Source organism: Eublepharis macularius, chromosome 10 (genome assembly GCF_028583425.1).
Source record: "Eublepharis macularius isolate TG4126 chromosome 10, MPM_Emac_v1.0, whole genome shotgun sequence".
NCBI classification, from domain to species: domain Eukaryota; kingdom Metazoa; phylum Chordata; class Lepidosauria; order Squamata; family Eublepharidae; genus Eublepharis; species Eublepharis macularius.
This window is the reverse complement of record NC_072799.1, coordinates 38,582,671-38,605,311: the sequence shown is the minus strand read 5'-3', so window position 1 is coordinate 38,605,311 and position 22,641 is coordinate 38,582,671. Positions and strand designations below refer to the sequence as shown.

The window sequence follows — 22,641 nt, the reverse complement described above, 5'->3', positions numbered from 1 at the left end:
GATGATGATGATGATGATGATGATATTTGGGACTTGAAAGGCTAATGTTTGTTTTCCACTGGGTAGACTTTGGTGGAAATTTGGAAACCGAGGCTGATAGATAGCATGGCATGGGACAATGAGCAAAGTAGCAAAATGTTGGTTACTGATCCTCTCTGATGGCTTTCCAGACAAGGGATGCTCTCTCAGCTGTCCAAGCCATTTTTTGTTATAGCGGCCTTATAAGATTGAGTTGCTGGGAAGATTAAGGAGGCTGCCAGAACTTCCCCGTTTCCAATGTGGTGCAAATGATTGCTCATCTGAGGTTTTGTTTGTCATGTTAGGTGCTCACGTATTTTTTATCAATTGCATCTGAAGTGTTTTCTCTTTCTTCAGGGGATTTAAATACTTTGTTTTTATCTCTGTGTTTATGCTTTAGGTTTGTGACTTGTCGTTCAGTCTAAAGAAAATGCTGATCCGACATAAACTGACTCACAATCCCAATCGCCCAATGGCAGAGTGCCAGCTGTGCCACAAGAAGTTTACAAGGAATGACTACCTTAAAGTGCACATGGAAAATGTCCACGGAGAAACTGACAGCTAATTTGGGGCTTACAGGAAAGAGTGTCTAACATTCCCTTTGGAGGCACATAAATGCCAGACTTCTCACCTGATTAGTGAACACAACAAGACACACACAAAGACTCTAATATGTTCACATAATCACTTTTTTATATTGCCTCTCACTCTGTTCATAACTTTAAAAATATTTCCTAAACTAAACATAGTTTGAATCAAAATAATTAAAATAAGGATAAAATTTCAACATCATTTTAGATGGGCAAATGACACCAAAATTCATCACCATTTTCTTGCTGTTAAAATTTCTTTCTGATTGTCCTTGCAAAAGTAAAGTTTCATCATGTGATTAAATGCCTCTTTCACTGTGTGAAAATGTATTTGTGTGTGACGGATTCCCAAACAAAATGATCTTCCTTCAATAAAGGAAGACTTCCTTCTGATGGATTTTTCTCCATCAGGGCAAGCCTTTCTCTATCAGAAAAAGTCACACACACCCCTTTGAAAGAAAAGTTAGCAAAAGAGTATCATAGGATCCCACCTAATGAAGGGAGTCATACGATGCAACTCAATGTCTTTAAATTCAAGGTAGTCACAAGATGGTCCTACATCCTGAGAATATTGTCTGGGATTTTGATGGTCTGTAATTCTGCCCATAGAAGAGCCCTGTGGTGCAGAGTGGTAAGCGGCAGTACTGCAGCCCAAGCTCTGCTTGCGACCTGAGTTCGATCCTGGTGGAAGCTGGATTCAGGTAGCCGGCTCAAGGTTGACTCAGCCTTCCATCCTTCCAAGGTCGGTAAAACGAGTACCCAGTTTCCTGGGGGTAAAGTGTAGATGATTGAGGAAGGCAATGGCAAACCACCCCTTAAAAAGTCTGCCAAGAAAATGTTGTGATGCGACATCCCCCATGGGTCAGTAATGACTCAGTGCTTGCACCTTTACCTTTTTTCAAAATTCTGCCCATAGTAACACATGCTTCCCATAGAATCCTATGCAACTGCAGCACATGGGAGCTGAGTCTATATGGAAACAAATATTTGTGATCAGTAGATTTGGTAAATCTACAAGATTTGTACAAGCCTTTCTTACCCTTTAAGGTACTAATAGCAGGTAGATCTTTTTAGTCCCCTGAAATTGCTTTCTTCCTTCTATCCATCATGCAGATTTCCTTCTGGTTTATAAAAGGTTTGATTAAACTCAGAATTCATATTGAAAAACTAGCATTTTTTGAATACCGGTCTAAAGTAGGTGTTATGCACACTTCTCGCATTGTGTAATAATATTCATTTGGTTGCATTGTGCAAGGAAACTCAAAACCAAAAGCTGTGATACTGAAATTGAAATACTGTGTTAACACAATATGGGTAAATGCTGAAGCAATAAGAAACAAACATCTCAGAGTGGTATCAACATTTGATGAAGGCAAGGAACATGTAATTTAAGTTTTACCCCATAGAGTGCTGTGTAGTTTACTGTTAGAGTTATGCAATGAGCATCATTCATGTTAACTTTTTATTATTATGGAGACCAAAGCTTGGGTTAACTACATGGCATATTTATTTCCTTACTTATTACTCCTTACTTATTTCCTTTCTTACTTATTTGAAGTCTCTAAATTGCCATACTTGAACAACACATGAACGCATAACTGAAAGGAAACAAATAAGATAGAAAAGTGTCTGCTTGGAAGGATAAAAATCCATTTTGAGACCATTTGTGTGTTCAAGTGACAAGCAATTCCTGTTCAGTTGAACTGGTTGTGCAAAACTTCTTGCACAACCTGTTCAACTGAAATACGCCTCCAAGTGCATTAAAAATTTTTTTGAAACAGTCATAAAAATCAAAACCAGCTTTAGTGATTGCCTAGGAAAAGGTTCTTGTAAGTAAGAAATTGTAAGTACATCTCTAGTCCAACAGGCTATTCTCAACTCTTTTCATTGTATACTGAATAATTTATTATAGAGATGGGCCATTTTCACATGGCCAGGTGCCTGGAAGATTGCGCGAAACTCACGCCATAAAAGCGTCTTTCTAGCGCAATTTCTCAGCACTATCCCATTTAAGGGCCCTTTTTCTGATGTCATCAGGCCATTAAAGAGGATCGTGCTGGGAGATCGTGCTAGGAAGACACTTCATGCCGTGAGTTTGCACGATCTCCCAGGGTGCATGTGAAAATGGCCATGGTTCCTCTTGCAGTTAAAAAATTATAGTAATTATAACAATTGTGTTTATAGCTAAAGAATGAAGAAAGCAGATCATATATTTTAGAATTCTCCTTTAATTCAGTTTAGTGATGAAAAAATAAGAGACTAGCCACTGATCAAGAACCATGTTCTCCTACAGCATTGCCCCAAATTGTTTGTTCTTCTCCAACCATGACAGCTATATTTCAGTCTCTCATTCTGGTTAAACACTGGTTTCATTTTCTGTAGCCTTTTATTCTTCTTTGTTCTTGCCTTATAATAGCTCTATCATTGTCTGTACAAGACTCAGGTACAGGATTGCCCTTTGTGCTACCAAGATGAAGTCTTTGTATTTATATTTCTTTCACTTTTTGATCCAAACCAAATTTCCTGGCTTTCAGCTCTTCTCTGGCTTTTTTTTTTTTTGCCCATTTCATACCGTCATTCATCCTTTGTACATTGCTTCCAGACTCTGCCCTGAATTATCCCTGAGTGGCTTTAAACCCGGAACACTTTTGAAGAAATCCTATGTCAAAATCATTCTTTAACAAGCTACACTAGGCCCTTAGTTTACAGTGCCATAGATAACACAAACTTGCTGTATGTTCATTTGTACATCAATACTGGTGCACACATCATCTCTCTGTCTTCCTTCCTATCCTTTCCATGTTTTCTTTTCTTGTCCAGTTTTTAAACTACGTAGAAAAGAAACCAGTTTTTAAGTTTTGTTCTTAAAAGTAAATTTACCTCAGGAACTTTAATGGATATGTTAATGGGTCACTCAGTATATTTTCCTTACATAAATGTACACTAGTATACACTATATTGGATAAAGTTTGCTGACTGGAAACTCATTGGGAAGTCACAAATGCTCGCACTTCATGGGTAAATCATTTTGCTAACTAACATAACCAGGCTGTCAGGTGATTGATAGATGTCATTATTGCCAACAATTACAACTTTTCAGTCAATAAGGACCAAACTAAACATGATGGCAATAGATTTGTTTGTTAGTTTAACGCTAGGTCTACCGCAATCACATAGGCATTGTGACAGAATGTGGATGGTTCTGATATTTAGAGTAATGGGTGAGAAGTGCTATCCTTTCTATCATCCATGGTTTATTGCTAAAATGTGTTCCGTCAGGTACCTTTCTCCTCAGCTGAGCTCCAGACCATAAGAAAATAATAATAAGAACCCTACTGGATCACACAAGTAGTCCATCTAGTCCAGCATCCTATCTCTCATGGAGGCCAACCAGTTACAATGGAAGGCCAACCACAGAGCATAGAGGCCAAGGACTTTCCATGATGTTGCCTCCTGGAACTAGAATTCAAAGTTTTACTGCTGCTGAATGTAGAGTTTCCCTTATGTCACCATGGCTAGTAGCCACTGATGGACCTCTCTTCCATGTATCTGTCGAATCTGTTTCTTAAAATTGTCTATGCCTGTGACCATCAAGACATCCTCTGTCAGCGAGCTCCACATTTTAATCACTCATGTCCCAGTAATGTCCCAATAGTAGTAGGTTCAGCGCCCTTCATTTATGAATCCTATTTGTGTGTGTGTTGTGTGTGTTTGTGTGACACTTCTGACACACACACCACTTTATACATGATGGGGCATATGCAGATTTAAACATGCAGCCAACAAGTCTAGCTCAGTCCTAACACCTAAGTGCAAGTGCATAGTTAATTTGGGGTTTTTTTGCATTCTAACTTATGCTTAGCTAGAAATAAAATATTTTGAAAAAAAATATTTTGAATCTTTGATTTCATTGTATTTCAGTCATTGTTGATTGAAGGTGTTTATCATTCTCTTGATGTATTCTGCACATTTGAACTGGAGTAATAGTTATTTTAAAAAGAATCTAATGTATCAAGTTTGGCATCCTCTTAGAAGCCTATGAATACAGTTTATATTTCATCTTGAGTCCTAAATTCTACATTTCCCTTTTCCCTTTTTTGTATTTTAACTTTTCAGGAAAATGTTGATGCCCTTAGGAAAATCAAGCAAAAAAGAAACAGAATGAACTGAAGTACAGCAAGAGATTTTTCTTTTAAAAATAATTTTAAATAAATCATAGAGCTAGAAAAGTCCCAAGAGTCATCTAGTCAATTCCCCCATACAATGCAGGGAATTCACAACTACCCTCCTTACACCCCTAGTGATCCCTGCTCAGTGCCCAAAGGAAGGCAAAAAATCTCCAGGATCTCTAACCAATCTAACGTGGATGAAAATTTCTTCTTGAGTCCAAAGTGGCAATCAGCCTTACCCTGGACACATAAGAAATGTTAATATAAGATGAACATAATCAATGAATAAAATCAGTTCATTTCAGTATGTTCCATTAGGGGTGTACAAGAAAAAATATTCAGTTTTCCCATATCGGAATTTCTGAAGCGGGGAATAAAGTTGAAAATAAGCAATTTCCGAAGCGGCAAGCCACTTCAGAAACTGCTTATTGACCGGCTTCGGTATGCTCCGTAAAGATTCAGAGCATACAAAAAAGGCATTTAAATCTCCAGCCCCGCCACTTATTTGACCCAATGGGAGGGGGAGGAGGGGATTCCCACCTCCACCTCCCATTGGGTCAAATAAACAGCAGGTGGCTAGTTTAGATCTATACTTTTCTAGCTGCTTGCAAGCAGCTAGAAAAGTGTAGGTTTAATCCCCTGGCCCCTTCCGCAGCAGACGAAGGGAAGCAGCAAGGCTGTAGGCTTAAGCCTGCAGCTCCACCACCAGGCACTCTGTTCACTTGCTGCAGAAGGGGCCAGGGAATCCCCTGGTCCTTTCTGCAGTGGGTGAAGGGAAGAAGCAGGGCTAGGCTTAAGTCTGCAGCTCTGCTGCCGGGCGCTCCGTTTGCCCACTGCAGAAGGGGACAGGGAATCCCCTGGCCCCTTCTACAGCAGGTAAAGGGAACGGCGGGGCTTCTTCATCCGAACACATAGGGATAGGTGAATGACAGCAGCGAGGTGTTCAGTTTCAAATTGAATGCCAGTCTTCACTTGATGCAGGTCAGCTGAAGTGCCGAAAGGGCCCCTTAAACTCCAGCTGGCCAGTGGGGATCCTCCTCCTTAGGTCAGCTGGCTCCAGCTGAGGTTTGAAAGCCCTGAAACTTCCTAAAGTGAACCAAATCACTTTGGGAAACTTTGATTAGGCATTTCTGAACTGGGGCGAGCATGCTGGGCCAGATTCGGAAATCCTGAATCTTTACAAATCGGGTCCGATTCGAGTATTTATCCTGAATTGGAAACCCGAATCGCACACCCCTGTATTCCGTTTCACACCTAATGAGAAGGGGTGATTGGGTTACACTATATACTTGCGGAGCAAAAAGCCTCTAGCTGCCTATGCAGGAGCAGCAAGCACTGTCAGCATCTTCCACCAACCTGAAAAAGTGCTGTATTCTGCTCTGCAGCTCACTGATATGGAACCTCTCTCCTTTTTATCAAAGAAATAACCTCTAGTTTTAGAGGTGCTTTGCTTTGCTTTGCTTTGCTTTGCTTTGCTTTGCTTTGCTTTGCTTTGCTTTGCTTTGCTTTGCTTTGCTTTGCTTTGCTTTGCTTTGCTTTGCTTTGCTTTGCTTTGCTTTGACAGGTGCATCAAATGTATCTTTCCAGGAGTAGGAATAAATAATTGAAAATATATTTTCAAACAGCAAATATCCTTCAAATTCTAAATTGAATGAAACATTCCATATATGTCATATTAGATAAGCATGTTTTATTGTGAAGTTGATTTGTAGAATATGTTCACTCTACACAGAGCTATTTTTCCTTGCAGAGTTAAGGACCACAAGATATGGCAAGCTCATGGTCTGACTTGAACTTCAGCCCTTTCCACCCTTGGGTATCACTTCAGCCTCCAATTTGTAAACAGCAGATCTAAGAAATCTATTTATTTTTCTTCACAAAGAGACAATCTCCTGGAAAGGCATGGTTTTTGCAATGTGGGAGCTGTTTTTGATCTAGCTCCATGTTGGAGCTGTAACGTTGTTGATCCAGCTCCGTACTTTCTTACCCAAGATCTGTATCAAATTATACTGTTCATTACTGTCTGGTCATTGAAGTACATGGCAGAGCATCTTTTCAATTCAGCTGCTGTGATGTCATGTCCAATGGAGGGCATGTTTGTATCCTTTTTGGTAAGGAAAGCAGACTAATGTGCACTAACATAAGGAGGATGAGAGCTATTTTACAAACTGCTGCTTCTATATAGATGTAATTTGAAATTCATTGTTCTGTCATATCTAGTTTGAGATATTCATAAATGAACTTCCAGCTGTCAGTCGTGTTGACAGCCACATGTGGAATTTCTGGTTTAAAAGGCTTATAGTGACTGACTTTATTGAACTGTGCCACTTGTTTTAAGCAGTTATCACTCACTCAAGCATATTACTGTGTCAAGAATTGTCCAATCCACTTTCCTCAGTACTAAGCCATAAATTGAGATGAAACTTTATATTTAAACTATTTTTCAACTGTAAGGTCAGACAAAGCAAATGATATATATAGTTCTCTCTCTCTCTGGCCAAATCCACATTACTTCTTTTTTTCCGCGTTTTCCCCGCATTCTCCCCGCAATCTTGAGTGCCGGTCACATTACCTCATTAAACAGACGCATTTCATTCGCATTTCTCCCGAATATGTGGTCACAGTTTTTCAACGGGAGTTTCACGGTGGCCGTGAACAGTCCAATGCGCAATTTACGCGGTTTTTTTAAAAACCACCCCCCCTTCCTGTCTCTCCGGCCGTTCCGAGAGTTCCTATTGGCTGATTCAACTTGCAAGTGCTCCGTAGTCTGCAAAAGACTGTTTTTGACTTCATAGCATTGGATTTATTGATTATGCTGTTTCTGAATCAAATCTGGTAGTTTGAAAAATCATTTTGGGGTGAATCCATCCTCAGAACGGACTCGCAAAACTTCCTTTTTAACTGTTTTTTATTTTTTTATTTTATATTACTGTAATATCGAAATTACAGTGAATCAATCATTCAAAATAAAGAAAACAGTCGCTGCCGAGGGCCGCCCCAGCGGCGGGGCTGGAGGCGCTGGGAAGCCGGCGGGCTCATCTCTCGCCTCCTCTCCCGCCGGGGTCAAGAAGGTGCCCGGCAGACCGAGTCGAAGCCCGGGCGCAGCTGGAGGCTCCCAGCTCAGAGCGGAGAAGGGACTGGCCGAGGCATCCCCGGCTGAGCCGAACGGCAGGGCTTGCGGGGGCTGCCGGGACAGCAAAGGTGGCTTGGCCCGTGGGCTGGCACATCCGCGGAGGGGGGCTGAAGATGAACAGGGATTTTAAAAACTGCTGCCGAGAGAAGCGGCGGCGGCGGGCCGGGGATGCCGGCCGAGGAGACAGCCGCGTCCCTCCAAGCCTCTCTCTGCAGTGAGCCAGTGCTGCGCTGCCGGGGGGCGAGGATGCGCTGCGCTGCGAGGCGCCCTCTCCACTGTGGGCACTCCGGCTCAGGCGCTCGCCACGCAGAGGCCCAGCTCGCGGGGCGCCTGCCCCTGCAAGGTCGCCCATCAGCGCGGCGGTCCGCGGGAGGGGAGGGGGCGCAGCCTTCCCCCCTTGGGGTAAACGGCCCTCTGGCCACCAAGCCGGCTTGACCCCGCAGGCGCTGCCGCTCCAGTCTTGGAGAGGGGGGAAGGGGGAGCGGACGGCTGGGTGGCGTCTCGGCACGCTCCACTCGCACAGACATGCAACCCGCACCTTTCAAACCAGCCTTTCAAACTGCACCTTTCAAACCACCTTTCAAACCAGCCTCTTCATCCAAAGTGACTGACCGGCCTGAACCCGCCCAAAGCTTGGCTTTGTGAAACTTCAGTAAAATTCGAGCACTGAACTGTCCTGCATAGGAAATGCCCACGAAAGCTTCCCGCATGCTTCAAAATGTCCAAAAAAGAAACGGAAGAGCCATCAGTGCTGTCAGTGGGGGAAAGAGAGGCATCATTATCTTCAATGATGTTTCTTTATAACACAAGATCGAAATAACGGAAAAGTGAGCTCAAAAAAATTTTTAAAAAATGGGCGGGGAAAAAAGGTCCCGCCCAAAAAAGCAGTTTTCGAGCGGCCGTGTGACCGGAGAGACGCGCGAGAAAGGCGAATTGGAAGCAGGGATGTGAACGAAGAGAAAAAAATCACGGATTGGAGGCAAACGGAAGATATCCGATAAACATGCGGGTAATGGGTGAATGTGGATTCGACCTCTCTCTCTCTCTCTCTCTCTCTCTCTCTCTCTCTCTCTCTCTCTCTCTCTGTGTGTGTGTGTGTGTGTGTGTGTGTGTGTGTGTGTGTGTACCCAAGTTCACTCCTTACTACAGCTATGTCAGGTCCCATGATCCCCAGAATAACCTTTTTGATAATTGAAGAGAATCTCCTCCCTTTTTTACCAGTAGAAAAGCTGGTAAATATTTTACTAAAGCCTTTAAAAAAAAACAACTTTACATCTCACAAAACACACAGAGACATAAAAATCAGACACAGCTCTTGCATGATTTCAGCCATAGCATGTGGGGTGAGTTAGAGAAAGTGGCAGCAGCAGCAGAGAAGACGAGAATGGGAGAGAAGGCTGGCAACGGACAGAATAGGGCATTCATAGCGCAATCCTAAGCAGAATTACTCCAGTCTAAATCCATTGGCTTCAATGAGAATCCAACCTTAAGCTGTAAATCATCCAGTGAGTACTAATAGCCTAATACTAAGGAAATGCATGTCCTCATTCACAGACATCATGGATGTGGACTGCCTGTAGCTGTCTCGAGAAGAAAGGGGAATTTTGATCTTTCCACCACCACCCTTTACCATCAAACTGGTGATCTGCTCATACATTTTTGCAAGTTCTTAATAGCCCTGTTGGATTTTTTGCTTCCGAAAAAAAATGTACAGCCACAGTGGTCCGTGCAAAATCCAAAAACAAGAATGAAATCCATGTAATACATTTTATTAGGACTAATCAAATGGACACAAAATACTGTGCCAACATTTGATTTAGGCCACCCTCCTAGATACATGGGAGAGATTGACAGGAATGACTCTATCATCTCTCTAGTGTATTCATTTGATTGTTATAATACTAGGTTTTGTATTCATTTCATTGTCTAGACTGAGAGTTTTCTGTTCTACTAGGCTTGGAGTAGATAGGGCACCCTAACCCTTTCCTTCTACCATTAGTCCCAAGATAAAAACTGCCCTCAGGCCCACCTTTGAGAAAACAGATGTGCAATAGCTCATAATTTATGATCTTCACACACAGGAGGAGGAGGAACTTCACACACAGAAGAAACAAAACTTGAAGTTTGTTTCTGTCTTACAACTGGCAGTCAACGTAGCATTGAGTGTTAACTGACACATTGAGTGTCACTTTCCCTGTATCTTGTTAGTTCTGCTCATGTGACATTCATCTTTCAGGCAACTGAGGTGATAGTTAACCCTCAGCTGCTTCTTAGGTTACAGCAGCAGAGAGATCAGAGGATTTGTATGACATGCACTCTATCATCACCCACCAGTGACGAAAGAATCAGGAGGAAACAGCAACCCAGGATGGCAGACAGAGAGAGAGGCCAGATGCTCCATATCTGTCCGTGAATGCTATCTGAAATAGGTGAGAATGCATTCTGGCCTCCCCTGCTCTGAAATGAGATTAGCTACCTTAGGGTCTGTGAGGCAGCAAGATGAGAGAAAAAGATAAAACAAAAACTTGGAAGTATTTAACATTTTGGAAAAAGGCAAATATAACGGAACAGCTGAGTGAACTGCTTTGAAGCTTGTTTGGTTTCTAAGAGATTTATTGTGTGTAAAGAACTGAGACCACACCAAAGATTACCTGGCTGAGTTTTAAACATTGTATAGGGAATAGGTGCATAAGAGCATACTATGCAACGGGTTTTTTTTGTTTGTTTAAAGAAAACATCTTTATTATGTGGTAGGGCAAGTGGGTAGCCTTTCTTGTGTTCCCTGCCTTTTAAAAATTCTGATTGCCCAAATTGTGCAACAAGGAACTAGCCAGCAAGGAAAGAAAAATGGCGCTTATCTCTTTCAGATCACATTGCTGTGTTTACTTATTAAATGATGGAAATATGTCTGAACTGCATGTCCCTTGCCCCAAATGTTTCACTGGGTAGAGCCAGTCTGTGAGGAACCTTTCACATAGAAGGTCCCTGGTTTTGTTTTTCTTCTTCTTTGAAGGAAGAGATCACGTACTTTCAAATCCACAACCTCATTTCCAATTTGAGCAGCTGTTCAAACACAACTAGAAGAAAATTTGAAGCAGATCCTGTGACTAGCTGCATAAGCACTTGTCCTTGCTGCATGTTGCCAGGATTAGCAGGTTTCTATGGACTTTGGTCACTTTTACTCTTTCATTGCTAGTTTTACAACTTGAACACACTTTCAGCTATTGCATTTGCTGGAGAAATCTTCAAAGTATACCTGCTTGGAAATAGAAGAATCTGAAATTTCTATCAGAATAAGAGGGTTTGTATTTTCTGGTGTCAAAAAGACCAAACTTGGAAGTTCATTTTCCTTTGGCTACTAAAGCTTTTAAAGATGTCTCATTTACTAGGTAAAATAGGAACCCCTAATCAAGCAATAAGCAATAATATATACACGTACACATGTAATATATACACATATACTAACAGCTTAGTCCACTGTATCTTCCAAGCTAGATTACAACAATGTCCTACCTGTGGGGCAAACCAGTTCCATGAAAGGAATTCCTACTGTTTTTTAAAGTTCAGGTTTCAGGTCACGGGGATGATGCCAATAGTGACCATAGCACGAAGGAGATAAACCTTCCTCTGTGCTCTTTTCCTGACCTGAAAAAGCCCTGGGATCTACTGCTTTGTCTGAATGAAAAATGTTGATCTTCATAATACAGATTTAAAGTTCAATGAGAACTCTCTTGATTGATGTTGAATGTGAATTTAAGTGTGAGAAGAACAGCAGTAATATTTGGTTAATACGTTTTACAGGGAAAATGGCCTTTTGAATAGATCATCTATATTTATTTATTTAGAGAATCCATATTTTGCCTTTCTGCCAAATCAGGGCTACCAAGGCAGCCATTTCAGCAACTGTGGTAAATCAGATGGTTGAAGGAATGTAAATGTCAGCAAACTATGATTTTCACAAGCCTATTATCGCATTTTTAACCTCCCCCCCCCCCTCACTCATCCTGGCCTTGTCATTGTGACCCTTCACAAGGCTCAGAACACAGAGTGTGACAACCGCTGCATTATGGGGCTGCTGTTTTCAATTGTATAATGGTCTGTTCTAACCTTAATCTTTATGCTCATGTGTGTATTAGAATGGATAATTTCAGCTACTGCTATTTCTCTGCTCCATGAATTTAAGTAGGATTTTGACTACTTTTATTTGCTTTGTTTTTGCTGAACTCCATTCCACAACTGGCAACTGGGCACAGTGCAGAAAGCATTCTTTTCTCATTTATTGTAAAACTCACAAATTCCTGATCATTATCACTTCTGCCATTAGTTGTTTTCCCCTCAGAAGCTTGGTTCAGCAACCAGACCCTTCTGGCAACAAGTTCATTGTCCCCTCCCATCTCAGTTAGTTTCCAGCAGTCCAGCCTCACAGGAACTTTTGAATATTGGAATGAAGCCAGTGCCAAAGGTCAAGCAAAAACAGCTTGTAGTGGCCTGAGGTGTATGGAAGCTAGCTGAGACCAAGGCCATGTGTTTGCCTGAACATCCCACCTGAGAGTTCACATTCCCTTCCCTTGCCCTCAGGTGAGATTCTTCCAACAACACAGCTCAAGAATGTATTCCCACTCTGCTTGCTTACATGTGGATCAGTGTAAGAATGTCAACTGCTTTTTCTATTCTTTTTTTTAATGTCTATGAAGGCCAAGGCATTGGTAAAATCTGAAGCAGAGAGAACTCTGCTTCAGATTGCAGTCAATGGGCTTAGAAGGGTGAAACTTGGCTTCAGATGGCACTGTTAGCTGCTTATTTCATTGCTTAGAGTGGACATTTATGACAGATGGTGAGGATGTGTGCTACCATCAAGATTACAAGATGTCATTCATCTCCTCATCAAAGGAGATGTTTTGCTTCAAAAGCTTTCTGTACAAAAGTAAAAATTACCTCTATAGACAGAAATCCAGACCGTGCTGGCTTTGCATCACTCTTAAACTGTCCAAGAGACCACAATCATAGACTTTGCTTATAGCAAAAGCAGTTGCCCTGTAGATAACTGGCCTCGGCTGCTCTTTTCCCACCCAATATCCCTCCTGGACATCATTTTGAAAAAACCCAGAACCATAAAAATACAATTTTTTTTCCTGAAGCCAAATCAAATGAGTCACAGGCAGCTCCTTGAGTCTGTATTCTCTTTTTCTGATTTGCTGTAAGTGAATCTACAGCTGTGCTTGATTTTGTTACTAAGTTGATAAGCACAGCATAAGCTTCACTCCAGCAGACGGGAAAATATCTACACAGCTCTACAGATTTTTTTTCCTTATAAGGGATAACTCAATCTTCAAATTAATGCTCACAGTATTTAATAATCAAAGACTGCAGGAGCAATCCTGACTAGGAGCAGAACCACAAGTGACAAAAGGCACAGATTGGACACTTGTCTGCTTCCCTCAAGTTTTGATGGGAAATGTAGGCATCCTGGTCTCGCAGCTTCGCTCTCTGACTGCTGTCCAATGGACTTTTCAACTGTCACTTGTCCAACATTCCGCCAAGCTGCCTACATTTCCCATCAAAACTTGAGGGAAGCAGACAAGTGTCCAATCTGTGCCTTTTGTCACTTGTGGTTCTGCTCTAGGTCTACTCAGAATGCTACTCAGGTCTAGTCAATGGGGGGTTATTCCCAGGAAGGTGTTCTTTGGATCGCACTGTGCATCTGTATCAATGTTCTGTCAAATAAGAGTGAAATGATGATGTTGGTGAAGTAGCTGATCATCAATAGCACATTTTGTTCTGCTTTTCCATTTTTTTCTACTGCTGTTGTCACACGGGCCCCTATTTCGTCAGTTTTGCACTAGAAATAGTTTCTTCTGTTATCATTATTAGAATGGATTCTCCCATCTTTTGACAACTGCTTGCACTTCCAGTCAGTCATATTAAAAGGGAAAAGCGCAATTCGACAGTCAAAGTGCCTCTGGAAACGGGGCCCTAAAAATCCCGCCCCTTTTTTTAAAAAAAATTTCCTCATATTTGCGCTATATCACTCTTCTATTATACCAGTGTTGTGCTGGGCCAACCCAAAAGCCAACCGTGATAGGTAGCAGAGGTTTCCTGCCCATGGCAGAATAGTGCTATAGCGCTATAGCACTATAAGGCTGACATTTTTTAAAAAAAATTACTTTGAGACTTAATTGCGGGTCACGTTGGGGCTTGTGGGAGTGTAGGGCAGGAGAATCAGTGTTAGGTGAGACAGATGATCAGGGAGGGTGAGCGTTTTGGTGTTGCAAAGCGTTCATAGTCGATCCAGGGCATTCACATGGAAGTGGATAAAGACGACATAAAGAGTCACAAAGCGTGAATTGGGGAGAATGGCAAAATTGCAAGAGAGCCAGAATAAGGTGAGCATTCAGCAGGAGATGGCGCTAGTTTGGCGCTAAATTTATGGCCGTGTGACAATGGCCCACGTGTGTGACAAAGAGATCATTGTAAGGATTCTGGGTGGGGTGGTTCCCCTGAAGGCCTATTTCCCATTTCGTATCTTGTAATCTACCTCAGGTGTATAACTACCACATAGCGAACTCTATTTTCTAATATAACTGTTAGCATGATGGACTAAGATCTGGGAGATCCAGGTTTCCAACTCTCACGCTGTCATGGAAGCTGGATGGGTGACCACTTGGACCAGTCACTCTCTCCGCCTAACCTACCTCACAAGGTTGTTATGAGGATTAAAAAGGAGGAGGGGAGATTGATGTTATATGCCATTTTGAGTTTCCACTGGGGAGAAAAGAGGGATATAAATGAATAAAAACAATCCAGAATTTTACCTTGACCTTTCCCTGTCTTCCATCTCTGTCCCGTTTCTGAGAGAATAAAAATGTTATTGTGTTGCTGCTGCTGCCAAGCTCAGCAAGAAGGACCAGGAGATTAAAATGAAAAATAAGGAGACTGATGAAACAAGAGGAGGGGAGAGAACTGAGAAAGGGTTCAGAGATGTGACATGGGGAACAGAAAAAGAGGGGTATGGGGGTATAGATAAATGTGAGACCATACAGAGAAACCTGTGAGGAGGTTTGGGAGAAGAAAAATAGAATTACTGGGAGAAGGAGGGTGTTGAAAGATACAGATGGGGCAGAGGAAGGGGATGTACCAAATGACTGTACTGGTGGAGAGAGTTACAAGGGATTTAGAGGAAGGGGAGGCAGTTGCTGAGAAATTTGAGGGTGGAGAAAAAGAAAAAAGAAGCAGCTGAGTCTGCATCCACATGTTACACAAGCCTTGTGTTTGTTGAGGAACAACACAAGGCCTTTGCATGGCACATGGGAGTTTTGTGCCTCCCAGATGTGTGCCAGTCCTTTCCTGTTTGCAAACAAAGCAGGCAGAGAGAAGCAGCTTTAGCCTTTCCCTCCTGCTGCTTTCAAGTCTATAAACAGTCCTGTAGAGCTGCTATTGGGTTGTAAAAATCACGTTACTTGAGTTTCACAATGGAGCCAATAGCAGCTTCCTGAATCAGTTTGCAGATGCAACAACGGTAGGGGGGGAGGCTTCTCCCTGCCTGCCTTGGTAGCAAACAGAAAAGAACCAGCATGCCTTTGGGAGGCACAAAACTCCCATTGCACATGGGATGCAAAGTACTTATGTTGTTCCTCATCAAACACAATGACTTCGTAACGTGCCATGTGATTCAGGCCTGTGGGAGAACGTTCATGTGCCTGAGGTTTTGGAGAGAGGAAAAGATTAACAGAGGAAGTGGTTTAGAGATATCTGGGGTACAGGGAGAGAAGAGAGAGCACACTACAGGAGGAAAGAGAAAAATCAGGCTAGCAGACAACTGTTAAAAAGAAAGAGCTAGTTAAAAGTGTAAGAAAAATGCTTCTTGGTGGTTATTGTACTATTTGGCCCTTTTGACTGAATAAATATGCAAGCAAGAGTGATACAGTTGTTTGCTTCTGCATTTGGTGGAGTCAGTCGGAGATAGTTGGGTTATTTCACTTCAGATTGCCGAGCACCTCTAACAGAGTCTTTCCACCCCACCAAACACATTGGACTTGCCAGTTCTAACAGCAGCTGTGACAAGCTGGCACTGGAGCAGCATTGGTAACTGGTTCCTCATAGCTTCTGAAAACTTTTGCTCAGTGAGGGCCCTTGATATGATGAGAATTAGGCTAGTTGTTGAAGTTAAACACACTTTTCATCTATTGAAGTCTTAATTGTTGCAAAAAATTTCATTTACCTCGAACTGCCTTCCAGAATGTCCAGGAGTTAAGATTTTCCATGGCTTCTTCCTCAATCTTGTTTCTAATTCCAGGCTGTTGTGGAGGAAACTTCTGCTCACTGTGCATAAAGATAGCATGGCAGGCTTCTCAGAAGATATGACTCATTATAGCAACGAAATCTTCCCTAATTGTAAATTGCCAGCCTCCCCTAGTGTCTCAGGTTGCAGTTCCACTAAATCATTCTTTCAGCCACTTCTTTTTCATTTTTATCACATTTCGGTAGTCTGTGGGGTTTGGGTATTGTTCTAAGTAACTCGAGGCATTAATATATCCCTGACAAGGGACATGAGGTGGAACAGTTTGATCTGTAGCACCAATGAAAACAGATGGGGGAAACAGGACCATGTGTGATGTCAGACATGTAGAAATGTGGATCTTGCTAATTTATCATGTGAGACTGCTGACAAGCAAGTGACATTAATTGATGCACCCTTTGAGATGCAATCTGGAACTCTTGCACCCAGGGAAAATTCATTTAATGCTGTGTAAGTGGTGAGTAACTGCCCAGCTTAATTGTTTCCCAATGCTACTATATTAGTTACAGTGTCAGAGACAAGCTTACAATAAGCTAAATAAAGCATATCTAGTTCACAAATATCTTCCTGCTTTCTTGTTTCATGAAAGATGTATTAGAAATTTCTGCACTACATGCAGTGATCCATAGTTTGACTGGGTATGTTAAATGCTTTGGACAATTGTCACATCATAGAACCTGGAGCAAGTCTTTTTGAGCCAATGCAGTTCCTGTGCTGCGGCCTAACTCTAGACCATCTTTTAACATAATAGTACTGCCACAAACCCACGTCCAACTCTGGCTTTTGGACTGTTTGCAACTCCGTTATTTATATATATTGAATATACTTTGAGGATTTTCGTTGTTATATGCTGCTACTTATGCACTTGGTATACCTGGGCCGATTCCAGATGGGCACAAATAGAGCGAGTGCTTTCACTTTTTCAGCGACCTCACTCGTAAAAACCCACAATTTCCCATGCCGGCTTACCTGCGGTTCATGGCGCTCGGTTGCGCTCTATAAGCGGACGGTGTGAACACGGTATTGCGAGTTTGCACACTTCTGGACGCTTCGTCGCCATGGAGAGGCCCTCCCCTTTCCCTCCTTCCTTTGCCAGCCGGCCAGCAACAATATTCCCTTAATTTTTTTTTTAAAACCGGGCGCCATTTGCGCAGTCGCACGTTTGCGCACATCGAACTGTGCAAATGCGCACAAATGCACAAACGCACAAACGCACAAAAGCGCACAAAAGTCGACGCTGCATATTTGCATACCTGCGCGTTTGCGCATTTGCACAAAACACGTAAAAAAAAATTTAAAAAAAAACCAAAATGCGAACCAATGAAGGCCCCCGACGTCAACTGTGATGGGGAGGAAACAACCAATCCCGGGTACCTCAGTTGGCCATGCGAACATCCGGAAGCGGGACGGCACAGCACGCTGCGAGACAAAGCGGATGGAGACGAAAGTGAACGCGTGGCCAGTAAGCGATTATTTCCGCAGAAAAACCGCAATTTCTGGCCATCTGGAATCGGCCCTGATGTGCAATATATTTAGCTTTTGGTATTTAGCAGTTTAGCACTAGAACTTTGATATCCTGTATGTATTTCCTTCTGAAGCACTCTTAGAATTAACCCTCTTATGGTATGGAGAGCTGGTGGGCATAATATATATATCTGTGAATCTTATACAGAAGGGTTACATTGTATATGTCTCCTTACTATATTGTAATAAATTGTTTCATTTTCCATTTACATTAGGACCTTAGTTAGTTTATTGCAGTTTTTTGTTGTACTGCTTAATGTACATAGTTGCAAAAATATTTTCTAAATGATTAGCCAATAGACTGCAAAAAATTATGAGTAACTATATTGGACTTGAACAGATAGGGTTCATACCAAATAGAATGTTAATGGATAATATTAGAAGAACACTGACCATCATATAATTTGGAAAAAACAGTAATGAAGATTCTGTAATTTTAGCAGTTGATATAGAAAAAGCTTTTGATACCTTGGAAATAGGGTTTATTAAAGAACTAATAAAAGCAATGGGTTTGGGACAAAGAATGAGGACTGCAGTAAATGCTTGGTGTCCGGGCGCAGAAGCCCCCCCATGCCCCGACGCCTCCATGAGGCCCGCCAGTGGGGCCCGGACGGAGGAGGCGGCCAAGGCATGGCAGGGGAAGACTGCCCATAGCCCCCTTTGTGGAAGCAGCAGCTGAGACAAGGCCAGGACTGAGCCCCGGCAGTCTGAAGCAGTGGGACAAGCACTGGGCCTCGCCAATGCCGCAACGCTGCTGCCAGCAATGGGAGGGGCCATGGTTCTGGGCGAAGAGGCACCTACCCATCCCGATGCGCTGTGGGCCGGCACCCAGACTGGCTCGAGCGGCAAGGCCCATGGCCACCAGATGGGATACCACCCTTGGGCAGGGCCAGCCAGCCCCGTGTTGCGCCCGGATGAGGTGGAGTTGGGGCAGGGTGCTGATCAGCATGGCCCACACGGCAGCCCTCTGGACGGCCAGAAGGGCTGCCCATTAGGGGAGGGGGGAGGGAGAACAATGGGGATAGGAGCAGGGGGAAGGAAAAGGTGTGAGGACGGGAGGAAGGGGGAGGATAAAAGGGAGGAAATGGGAGCACACAGGGTGGTGAAGTAGAGAGAGGAAGGACCGGGATAGCGAGCAGAGGGAATACTAAGTGATAGGGAAAGAAGGAGAGAATAGAGAGATGGAGTGGGGTTGAATGGGGATGCCAAGGGGGGGAGAGTGGAACGGGCGGAATGGGGGAGAATTAGAGGGAGATGGACAAGGGTGCAGCTAACCCCCCTCCCCTTTTTGAGGGCCAGCTGCGGAGACTGGGAGGGGCTCCTCCACCCTCCTGGGCCTTAAAGGGGACCCCCCCAGGGCCCTCCAGCTGGGCAGGTGGTCAGGAAGGCAACCCTGGCTGCAGCGCCCCCCTCCGGCCCAGACGCCCTCACTGGCGAGGCCCACACTTGGTATAAAAATTCAGTGGCAGGAGAAATGGGGGGCGTGGCTTTGCAGCAAAAGCAAATGGCCGCCTAAAGCTGAGCTCTGTCTCACCCTGAGCCCTTTAAACAACCTAACAACTGTAAAATGAATGCTATGAACAAACAAACAACAGAAAAGAAGAAAGCAAACAGTAAGGCTGCTAAAAAGCTTCAAGATTTTTTCCTGGTCTCCCAAACACCAGCAGCAGAAATCAGAGCTGAAAAAGACACACTCAAAATGGCTGCCGAGGAAAGCAGAGTAAGTAACTCTTCATCAGACTTAAGCTTACCAGCCTTACTTCAAGCTATGGAGTCTAATATCCTTCAAAACATTTCCAATTTAACAGAGCAAATTGCAGAAATTAAAATAGACATTAACAAAGCAGTGCTAAAAGCTGAAAATGCAATGGATCTTAGCATTGCCTTGCAAAGAGATGTGCAAGACTTACAAAAAGAGAATGACCACATGCAAAATAGAATTCAAACCCTTGAACTTGCAAACCGTCAGCAGAACTTAAAATTTAGAGGGATTGAAGAATCTGAAATAATAAATGCAGATTTAATCTCTTTCCTCTCTAACTGGCTAGCCACATGCCTTCAATTAGAAAAGGGCATCAGCCCTCTAATTTCCAAAGCGTATCGCCTTGGCTACCCTAATCATCCCAAAAGGAGAAGTCCCAGGGATGTTGTAGCAACATTTGCCGATTGGAGAACAAGAAAAAAAATCTTGGAGGTGGCAAGATCACAAAACACCTTTACATACAAAGGAGCTTCTATCCTGGTGTTAACTGATCTGCCAAAGGACATTTTAAATAAAAGAAAAGAACTTAAACCAGTAACGGAGGCCTTAAGGAAAGCTAAAATCAACTATAGATGGATAAACTTTACTAAACTCCAAGTAAAACAACAAGGAGAGACCTACACAGCAGAAGACCAAGAGACTGGATTATGCCTGTTACAGAGCATTAACCTGGAACTGCCTATGGAGTTAGACAACATATCTAACAAAAGAAAGAGATCATATCCTTCAACTCCACAAAAAGGAAGCAAGATACCGATTAGGCACAACTGAAGTCTCAAACTCTGCATTAGAAATAATAGAAGCTCTAATTCCAATGACTGAAACAAATGCCATTCATAGCATCAAAATATCAACAAAGGGTTCGGGGGGGGGGGCAGATTATAAGATACAGTAATTTAATTAGCTTCCAAATTAGAATTACCCAGATATTCTGGAATTTTCCAGTAATTCAGGAGAGAAGTTTATCTCTTGAATTATAGAGGGTTATATAGGATAAGTTTCAGTTTCTTCCATTTTTTTTTCATTTTTTTTTCATTTTATTTTTTTCCCCTTTTGGCTTATTAATCGAATTCAAGTTAAACAGAAATTTATTGATAATAGGGATTGTTATTGTTCCTATATTATAGAGTGTTACTATTTTATATCAAATAATTAGTTATAAACAAAGTTTAGAGTTATAGAAGAATTTTACTGTTATTAGAAAGTTATATTACTACTTCAAGTTTATATTGTTACGTTACGGATATTAGAAGTATTACTGTTTATAATACACAATTAAGTATAATCAAAATTTAAAGTTATAACAAGTGCTGTATTGTCATCAGAAAATTGTCTTATCGTTCAGATTTTATATACTAAATAGCATTACTGTTACCAAATAAGTTGTTTAAAAGCTATTCCTTTAACACAAAAAATAATTTATTTCTAAGAAGAAATTGGAGGGAGAAGTTACAATATGTGTTCTGAACTAAAAGTAATTTCTTATAATGTTCGAGGCTTGGGGAATCCAATTAAGAGAAAACGCATACTTACACATATAGCTAAACTTAAACCAGATATCACTCTACTTCAAGAAACACACATTCGTGCTGGTAATCCTTTAACACTGAAAGACAGATGGATTCAGACACAATACCATGCATATGGCACTTCTAAAGCACGTGGGGTTGCAATTATAGTATCCAAAAATACTCCTTTTTTTCATAAAGCTACAAAAGTTGATCCTCTGGGTAGATATATATTTGTAAAAGGAACTGTAGGCAATCACCTTCTTACGGTGGCATCCATCTATGCACCTAACCAAAGGCAAATAACCTTTATAGAAGAACTATTAATTAATCTAGAAAAATTTCAGGAAGGCGAACTGATTGTGGGTGGAGACTTTAATTTCATAATGAATCACAAATTAGATAGGTCAGACTATAAAAAATCCAATAAGAAATGTCACAATACTAAATTGGCAACATTGATTAAAAATCACAATCTGATTGATGTATGGAGACAAACTCATGCTACAGAAAAAGACTTTACTTACTACTCACCTAGACATCACATTTACACCAGAATTGACCTTATTTTAATTTCAGAAAAATTAATTAATCAGGTAAACTCAACCGAAATTGGTAACATAATCCATTCAGATCATGCTTGGACTACTTGCACCATTTCATTTAAGTCAGAAACAAAAACTGAAAAACACTGGACATTTAGTAAATCACTACTGTACCATTCAAATCATGTTAAGGAAATTGAGAATATCATCAAACAATACATGAAAGAAAATACAACACCAGAAACAAAACCACATATTTTTTGGGACGCTTTAAAAGCTGTCACTAGAGGACATCTAATAGCATTAACATCACGAATTCACAAGGATAAGAAAGCTCAAAAACAAGAAATTACAGGGAAAATTAAACACTTGGAATTCCTACATAAACAGAATGGTAGTAAAAAAGTATACCAGAAACTAATAAATGAATGCAAACTTTTAGAAACCATAGAATCAGATAATATTCAAAAAAATCTCATATATTTAAAACAGAAACATTGGTTCAATACACCAAAGACTTTACGTATTCTCTCTTGGAGAATAAAAGAAAAGAAGGTAGCAAAATTAATCAGGGTAATCCAAGACAAAAAAGGACAAATATACACTAAATCAAAAGACATAATTAATATCTTCAGAGATTACTATAATCAACTATATACATCAAAAAAACCAAAAATAGAAAACATATCCCATTTTTTGCAATCACTTAAAAATCTTAAAAAATTAGAAAAAGCACATCAGTCAAAACTGGAGAATCCAATCACCACACAAGAAATTGCAGTAGTCATACAAAAATCAAAAAACAACAAAGCATCAGGACCAGACGGATTTCCTGCAGAATTTTATAAAAAATTTGCCCCACTTCTATTACAACCCCTTACTGAAACTTGTAACATGTTATTAACATCAGGAATACAGCCTCCTTCATGGTCGACTGCTTCTATTATAGTAATTCCGAAGCAAGGCAAAGATCATAAAACCCCAGCCTCATTTCGCCCAATTTCTCTCTTAAATCAAGATTACAAGATATTTACTTCAGTTATAGCCGAACGTCTTAATTCATTTATCACTCACTATATACACAAGGACCAAACCG

General features: G+C 41.6%; 1 protein-coding gene across 3 annotated transcripts in view; it reads left to right on the top strand.

The window, feature by feature from the left end:
* PRDM5 (PR/SET domain 5) overlaps positions 1-928 on the top strand; it is a 130,804-nt gene extending 129,876 nt beyond the window's left edge. For all 3 annotated transcript variants that reach the window (XM_054990171.1, XM_054990170.1, XM_054990169.1), the window contains one exon: positions 419-928. In XM_054990171.1, the coding sequence (XP_054846146.1) occupies positions 419-583 (165 nt within the window). In that variant the 3' untranslated portion in view covers positions 584-928. The remainder of the gene's footprint in view (positions 1-418) is intronic.
* The last annotated feature ends 21,713 nt before the right edge of the window (positions 929-22,641 follow it).